The sequence below is a fragment of the Gadus chalcogrammus genome, chromosome 5 (genome assembly GCF_026213295.1).
Source record: "Gadus chalcogrammus isolate NIFS_2021 chromosome 5, NIFS_Gcha_1.0, whole genome shotgun sequence".
In the NCBI taxonomy this organism is placed as follows: domain Eukaryota; kingdom Metazoa; phylum Chordata; class Actinopteri; order Gadiformes; family Gadidae; genus Gadus; species Gadus chalcogrammus.
Genome location: NC_079416.1, coordinates 21,334,811 through 21,343,025, shown reverse-complemented (window position 1 = coordinate 21,343,025; position 8,215 = coordinate 21,334,811). Strand labels below are relative to the sequence as shown.

At 50.4% G+C, this 8,215-nt stretch overlaps 2 protein-coding genes across 3 annotated transcripts in view; both read right to left on the bottom strand.

Annotated features, from left to right (window-relative positions):
- The window catches only part of syt16 (synaptotagmin XVI), a 19,395-nt gene extending 15,852 nt beyond the window's left edge, over positions 1 to 3,543 (bottom strand). Inside the window, exon 1 of the mRNA XM_056589785.1 lies at positions 3,355 to 3,543. Within this exon, the coding sequence (XP_056445760.1) occupies positions 3,355 to 3,367 (13 nt within the window). The 5' untranslated portion in view covers positions 3,368 to 3,543. The remainder of the gene's footprint in view (positions 1 to 3,354) is intronic.
- A 1,941-nt stretch (positions 3,544 to 5,484) lies between these two features.
- LOC130382295 (uncharacterized) lies at positions 5,485 to 8,181 on the bottom strand. Of its 2 annotated transcripts, none has more exons than XM_056589948.1 (3): positions 7,865 to 8,181; positions 6,647 to 7,495; positions 5,485 to 6,434 (listed from the first exon to the last, which is right to left on the bottom strand). In XM_056589948.1, the coding sequence occupies exons 1-3, from the start codon at positions 7,872 to 7,874 to the stop codon at positions 5,713 to 5,715; spliced, it is 1,581 nt and encodes a 526-aa protein (XP_056445923.1). In that variant the 5' UTR covers positions 7,875 to 8,181; the 3' UTR covers positions 5,485 to 5,712. The 2 variants fall into 2 exon arrangements, with proteins under 2 accessions (XP_056445923.1, XP_056445925.1); XM_056589950.1 differs by having other exon boundaries at positions 5,485 to 6,395.
- Between the last annotated feature and the right edge of the window lie 34 nt (positions 8,182 to 8,215).

The following is an 8,215-nucleotide window of genomic DNA, read 5'->3' as shown; positions in this document are numbered from 1 at the left end:
GCGGCGCTAGGTATTGTGAGCGTGCCCACGCACCACAGGTTGCCATGGCGCCATCAGTCTGGCGGGAAGACGGATCTGACGGCCTTTGCGCTCGCCCACCTCCATTTTGTTTACTGAGCCGTAAAGAGGGCCAGTGCGTGCACGTGTGTGTGTGCGCACGCACGCTTGTCTCTGAGTTTGTCTGTGCATGGGTGTGAGTGTGTGTGTGCAAGTGTGTGTGTGTGTGCACCCGTTTGTGTGCGTGTGCATGCATGTGTGTGTTTTCGCGTGTGTTTGTGCGTGTGTGTGTGTGCATGTACGTGTGTGTTTGTGCGTGGATGTGCATGTGTGTGTGCGTGTGCGCCTGTGTGTTTGTGTGCATTTTGGTGTTGGATGCACAGAGCTTGTAAGAACCTGTACCTAACACCGCCTATATGGAAGAACCTTCCAGAGAATGAGAGGCTGAATGGCTTTTATCCTTTATTTTCCAATCAAAGAGGACTTGTTGTAGACACTGACCTGAACTGACCAATGCTTTTGGACCCCTTTAAACCCAAAATGGATTCCCTTTTCAAAATAACGTTCTTGGATGTTTCCTCTCCAGTCTTGTAAAGACAAGTTGGACGTTGGGCAGGTAGTATGTTGTAATTCTGGTGTGTTAGCCCTCCCTGTAGGCCAAAGGCAGAACTACATCTACACTGGGCCCAGAGCTTGGGTGACTGGTGAATCGAAATGCCACTGCTTGTCTCGAACAAGGTCCTTGTTAGCTCATTGAACCATTTTTGTTATGCACACAAGTCTACAAAGATGGTGAAAACGTTGGCAACAAAATGTTTATCTGATTAATCTGCGAGAAAGGGCTTCTACGATAACAATGTTGTTATATCTAATACCGAATGCCCCAATCACAACCATCCTAATTAGTTGGACTTACCATGGTGTCGTGGTTTTAGTGTATATTTAAAGTGCTCGCATCTCACGCTCGTCATCAGTGTTCAGTTGTGATTGGCTGTTAGGGTGGAGGTAAAGAATGAGGACAGCACCCAAGTAACCCAAAAAGCCTTTCCCACTTAGCATCAGCAAACAACGCCATCTACTGGACGTTTTCAGGAATCACTACTGAAGACTACTTTCGTAGTCTTTCGAGTATTTCGAGAATATGTTTGTGAGGAGCACCCTACTGGCATTCTGAAGCAAATACAGAACGGGATTAGTGGAATACAAGACACGTCGTTTTTAAAGCAGTTTGTGATAACTTGCCCAATAGAGTGTTGCTTACTGTGATACGCAGACTCAGAATCGGTCCCAGATCCATTCAAACTGGCCATGTATCCTCTCCTCCTACTACTCCGCCGTCTATTCTCTCTCTCTCTCTCTCTCTCTCTCTCTCTCTCTCTCTCTCTCTCTCTCTCTCTCTCTCTCTCTCTCTCTCTCTCTCTCTCTCTTCTCGTCCCTCTTCTCTCTCTTGTCCTCTGAGCCCTGACTGGCCTTCCCACTCCGTCCCCAACGTCCGACCGGAAGTGTCGGTCCCTCTGACTTCCTGTTGGGCCCGGGCGGTCTTCCGGTGCTGAGGCCACTGGCCTGCATGTAGGACCTCTCTCGTCTCGGCTAATTCCTCACGTTTACTCGAAATGAAATCCCCTGTCAATTCTCTACCTCCCTCCCTCCCTCCTCCCGTCCTTCTCCCTTCGGCTCTCACCTTCTCACTCTCTGGCTCAAACACTGAATTAGATTTGACTTGATTCAATCTTAAAGGAATTATCTCTTCAGCGCCCCCCCTTTCCATAGAATGCTCTCTCTCTCTCTCTCTCTCTCTCTCTCTCTCTCTCTCTCTCTCTCTCTCTCTCTCTCTCTCTCTCTCTCTCTCTCTCTCTCTCTCTCTCGCTCTCTCTCTCTCTCTCTCTCTCTCTCTCTCTCTCTCTCTCTCTCTCTCTCTCTCTCTCTCTCTCTCTCTCTCTCTCTCTCTCTCTCTCTCTCTCTCTCTCTCTCTCTCTCTCTCTCTCTCTCTCTCTCCCTCTCCATGTCTCAATATTTCTCACCCTCTTTCTCTATCCTTATCCCTCCATCTCTCTCTCTTTTCCTTCTCTCACTCTCTTTCTCCATCTCACTCTCTCACTCACTCGCTCTCTCTTTCTCTCTCTCTCTCTTGGTATCAGTTTATGCTATTAATAACAATACTTACAAAATAATGTATTAATAATTCATATGAATAATTAATAATAATTATCAAAATGGTAACAAAGGCTGCATGAACAAATGAATTAATGAACAAATGAACAAATGAACGGATGAATGAATGAATGAATGAATGAATGAATGAATGAATGAATGAATGAATGAATGAATGAATGAATGAACAGGCAGGTGGGTCCTTCAATAGACATCAGATCCGGCTGTGTTCTTTGGATGAAGGAGGAAATGAGGGTCATAAGAATGGATGGAGGATGGAGGGTTGGGGCCTATAGAAGGCGTCCACCATATAATCAATACTAATGTTGTCGTCATACGTCCTATCAGAGATGATCGGGCCTCTTTGTGGGAAAAGGCCATAAAGCATAATAAAGTATTAAACTTTCGTATGGGAATATAGTCTTACCTCTTCAGTCTATGATGTCTATGATGATTGAAGACCCAGTATCACATAGAGGCACGCACACAAGTGTACACACACACACACACACACACACACACACACACACACACACACACACACACACACACACACACACACAAACACACACACACACACACACACACACACACACACACACACACACAAACTCAACTGTGTGTGCCAAGTTCAGTTCAGCTGGTGTAACCCCTGGGGTGTTTGTTCTCAGCCTGACAATAGCTCATTTAAATGCGTTATGAAACTGGATCTCCTTGGATACACAACCGCAGTTCGGACTAAAGACACGCAGTCCCATAAAACTGTAGTTTTTATAGATTGGTGTAGGAGGTAGAAAGTGTGGAAAAAAAGAACGTTGCATACTGGACTTTTAGTTGATCCAAAATCCAGGTATGTAGAATAAACCATCCCTACCTGAACATAATAATTATAGGCCTATGTCGACCATGAGTGGGATGAGAGCAGGCTACAGGATGGATAACTAGCCTGGACCAGACACACTAGTAGCGTATTCAATACGAGATATGGCGTCATCAACCCACAGATTGGGCCAACATTACGGCAAACAGGCCTTTAACGGAAACACAATATAATGGATAACAAACGGGCCTTCACATCTCCAGTCCATCGGTCGGTCCGTTTAACAACCCGCCGCGTAGAGCCATCGATCCGGCTGAACATCCGCACATTACCGCTGACAGACGACCAGACCCGGACACAATTGGGGATTCAAGTTAGTGACTTACTGTCCGAGGCCATGGCTGGGTCTGCTCTGGCTCCGTGACGGACGGTGAACCGGGTGTTTTAGCGGTACAGAACCATCCCGGTGCGGTTCACATGCCCCGGTCCGGAACGCAGCATCCACCGGGACGCTGGAGCTATGGACTGGCTTTCCCCTTTCCGCCGCAGTCATTCGTTAAATCCGTACAATCCATGGAGAGCTCCGTGATACGACCGTACAGTCCATCGTTTTACGTTTCATCAACATCAGGTGCGCCTCGGCCGACGGTCCGCCTCGAATTCGAAACAATGACGCGCCTGACGCTCCTCTACCGCTCAATTACCGCGCATATGCCGCCGCTCTGCCGCCCCCCTACCATTCCTCTACCGCGCCTCTGCCGCTCCCCTACCGCTCCTCTGCCGCTCCCTTACCGCTCCAGTACGGCTTCCTCCCCTCCTCCCGACTACACAGCGAGTGCACCGCGACACCTCTCCAGAGTGCCTACTCTCCAGAGTGCCTACGCTCCATAGTTTTTAAGCAATAAATTAAAGAGACACAAAACCAGAATTAACGTTAACTTCCCATAACGTGGGAACAAAACATCAAACATCAAGCGCCTGGTTACCTGTTTTGGGGGAGCCCACCTGGAGAGTCTTGAGCAGATCTAGGGTCCAGGTCTGGTTCCGTATCTATTCTAAACTCGGGGGCGAAACAGCAATCAGCGTGAGACCCCGCACTTCTGACTATAGCTGCAGTGGGCTATACTACAACCCCCAGTGTAGCCCACCCCCAGCCGACCCACCAAGCTGTGGAGACAGGAACGGACAGGCCAGTCCCTGGGCTTCAGCACTGACGTGAATCCAACCGGACACACAGCTGTGGAGCTAGCTGCGTTCAGCCTTTAGCATTACCCGCTGCCAACTTGTTTTTGTTTCTTAGTAAATGAAATGCAGCGTCTACGCACAAGGAAAGAAACATGGGGCACAATATCCCTTGGGTTCAGAGTGAGGAAAGAGAGTCAGGAATAGCTTGGACTACATCGCCCGATTTGTGAAATATAAATAGTAAATTGTAACTTCTAAGTAGGTGCTATTTAATAGGCCTACACACTATGCACAATATGTCCACTGTGATGTAAAATGCTTTGATGTAAAATTCTAACAGTCATCTATTGTATTTATATTATACAGCAATATTACTGTGAATAAACAGTACCTTAGCCTACTGGCGAAACCGCTGCAAATACTTTACTGTATTTTTACAATGAAAAGTTGTACAGGATGAGTGGGTAGACAGCTTGGTTTTCTGCTTTCTCTCTCAAACTCCCACTTCTTTGCCTGAATGTCTTAGTGTTAGGCACCAAATCCTACCAGGTCTGTGGTGCTTTAACCTTTGAGCATATCTGACCACTACCCTGGTTTGAGAGGGGGGTGTTGGAGATAACACCTTATAGGGACAGCCTCTGGGTTTCAGCTAGCCCTAAAACCGGTAAAACCAACTCTTAAACGGATGAGCCAAGACCTCAAATGAACTCGACACATATTGATTTTCAGCCGAGGGTCGGAAAGGTGAATAGCCCCAAGACCAAACCAAAAGCAAACCAAGACATTCACACATTAAGGACTAGCGGTAAATAAACAGACATGTTTTCCTTTAGCTATCGGATTCTTCCTCAACGCTAAACTGACACTGGCCTTAATGAAGCAGTCATTATGGGTCTTCCCCATGTCATTATGGTTACGGCAAAATGCAGCCCTGGAATCTTTATCAGCATTAAAGAACGCATGGCGGTGCACAGAGCACTGACTCTAATGCACTTGGCGCCTCTGAGGCGCACACAAGCAGTGAAGCATGAAGCTGAGTGTGCCATCTCCACGTCCGTGACAAGTAGATCGCAGAGAGATCACAGCCCAGCCATCCCTCTCGCATCGGTGATCCCCATCCATCGAGAAGAAACCAGTGAACCAATTAACATGAATAATCAACCGTAGAGCGCTTCCGTCACCATCCCTGCAAATTGCCAGCAGCAGAAGACTGCGGTGGCCCTGGGCAGTGGGCAGCTCCCAGTTTCCACCAGTAAAAGACTCTGGTTATTCAGTTCTACATGTGATTCTAGAAACTGATAACCAAATCACAACATCAACGCTTAGGGTGAATGGCGAACCAATAACTTTTATAAATAATTAGTTCATCAACTGTTTATTCCACAACTTCCAGAAACATTAATCGTGGTTATCCCCAACCCCCAATATTTTGATGTCATTACATCCCGTCGGCCTATCACAGGTCTGAGCATGTAACCCTTCATGTGTACTTTCTATTCATGTAATCATAGGCGTGAAAAGCTGTATCATCAAAACTGTTCCACCACACGGCAGACCCGTCAGAATCCATCCTCGATATTACGGCGTTCCTTCCTCTTCCTGAGCTCCTCGGTGGAAAACCTTCTGGACGCCATCGGTTCTCCTGCGTGCGCAGCCACCAGTCTGTTGACCCCCGCGAGCAGATCCTTCACCTGTGGGAAGCTCAGCGCGCTCCGGGACTCTCCCACGTTCAGCCCGTGGTAGCGGCTCCCGCACCGGCGCACCGTCTCCCGGAGAGCGGCGGGGGCGTCGGCCACGTAGCGCTCCACGCTCCTCGACGTCTGGCCGTCGGCGCGGGTGAAGACCACGATGCCTCGCTCCAGAACCTGGGGACCGAAGGTCTTGGGAAGCTGAGCAAGAAGCTCGGCCTCGCCCTGGGTGAAGCGGCCCGTCTGGAAGACCAGGAGGACGACGTGTGGGCCCGGGAGCGCCAGGGCCAGGCAGTCCTTCACCACCTCCAGGTTCTCCGCTCCGTCCTCGTCCAGCAGTTCCGGGGTGTCGACCAGGAGGAAGCGCTGCCCCCGGTGGTGGAGCTCCTTCCCCAGGCAGCGGGTGGTGGCGGGCCGAGGCTCCGGGGGGCCGGGGTGGGGGTCTCTGGGGGAGTAGCGCTGATCCGCTCTCCTCAGGATCAGGTTCATGGCGGAGGTCTTCCCGCTGCCAGACAGACCCACCAGGATGACGGAGGTCTTCCTGGTCTCGTCATCTTGGACACCGAGACAAGACAACGACAGATTGAACGGATCTGCAAAAATACAAGAAGATTGACGCAACAGTTTGTATAGATGGACAATGATTAGAACATATTTTACACCTCATTAGAAGATAAAAAGAGACTGGGTTGGTCTATTTTCTAGATAAGAATAATTAAACATTTATATTGTGTTGGAAAGACCCTGTCAAAATCAGAGTAAACTAACCAATGAACAACACCGACGAACCAGGAGACGTTCTTACCAGGAGCACCGTTCATCTCCAGCTGGACCATGAAGGCGTGACTCCTCACCGCCTCCTCCAGGCTCTTCTTCTTCTCCTGATACCGGCCGTGCTCCTCCGCCTCGCTCTTCCTCTCCTCCTCCTGCCTCCTCTTCAGCGCCTCCAGCTCCCTCCCGCGCTCCTCCTCGCGCTGCCTGACCGTCTCCCTGAAGGCCTCCTGCAGCTCCTCCGCCCTCAGCAGCTTCTCCGTCAGGAGGCCCATGGCCGTGTCCTCCGTGTTCCTCCGGCCGGCCTCGCCCAGCATCTCCCGGCTGTACCCGCCCGCCCCGTTCTCCGCCAGCGTCTGCTCCACCGCCGCGCGGAGCGCCGCCAGCTCGGCCCAGGTGGCCGGCGCCCCGGTGACCCGGCAGAACCTCCCGTCGCAGAGGCGGATGAGCTCCAGGAGGCCGTCGTCCAGCACGTCCACCACCACCACCGTGTCGCGCTCCAGAGACACGACCAGCAGGAACCGAAACACCTCGGGCCCGAAGCGCTCGCTCAGGACCCCCGTCAGCGCCTCCTCCTCCTCGGTGTACCGCCCCCCTTGGAGGAGGAGCAGGAACACCACCGCGCCGGGGCCGACGGACCGGAAGCAGCCGTCTAAGGCCCGGCCGATGGCCTCGGGGGATGAGTCCTTCCCGAGGGCGACGGAGAGCAGGCGGAGGGACCACTGGTCCACCGTGACGTCGCAGACCCGGACCGGTCCCGCTGTGCTCAGCACCACGCCGATGCCCTCCCCGCCTGGGTTATCCTGCAGGACGGAGGTCAGGGTAGACCAGAGGGCGTCCGAGGAGACCACCACCAGGGTGCGCCTCAGCTCAGCTCCGTTGTCTGGAGACCAGGGCCGTGATGGACATTCAGCGGATCACCATACATTCTGAATCACAGTCTTTCTGCACGTATATTTTTCAAATGTTTTGGTGCCAACAGGAATGACAAAGATAACTTAATGTTTTATACCCTCGTACTGATAATAACTAACTTTGCTCGTCCACCATTATGTTGTCATAAATCACGTTAGGTGTTGTTCATAAGGAATTTAAAGTTAGTTAATTAACTGATTCTAATACTACTAACTAATAGTAACTTAATGAGTTATACGTAATCAAAATAATTATAGTACATGATAGATAGCAACCAGCAACTTGAGATCATAATAGATGTGTGCTAAGTTCAAACAGATATAATAGAAGTCCTTACCGTCGCCCATGGTGGCAGTCTCTGTGTTTGTGTGTTTAGTTCCTGGTTGGTTGGCCGTGATGAAACCGGATCCTCTGGATCCAAACCTGTCGTTCAGGGCCAGAGGTTCTCACCTCACAGCCATCACAGAGACTAGGATGAGGAAGTACATTCCACAGGGCTACGCGGCCCTCAAACAAACCTCTGCCCCAAACTCCACGCTCTGCTACAATAGAAATACACATTTGATCTCATGTATGGGGCTGGCAGCTAGCTAGCTCAGTCGGCACCACCGTGTTGTACTCAGATCTTGTAGTTGTACTGTATTGTACCAGACACAGAGTACACACTAGACACACATGGTTTTATCCA

Coding starts and splice junctions, on each gene's coding strand:
- LOC130382295 (XM_056589948.1), bottom strand. Junction 6,435..6,646: donor GGAGATGAACGGTGCTCCTG/GTAAGAACGTCT, acceptor GTATTTTTGCAG/ATCCGTTCAATCTGTCGTTG.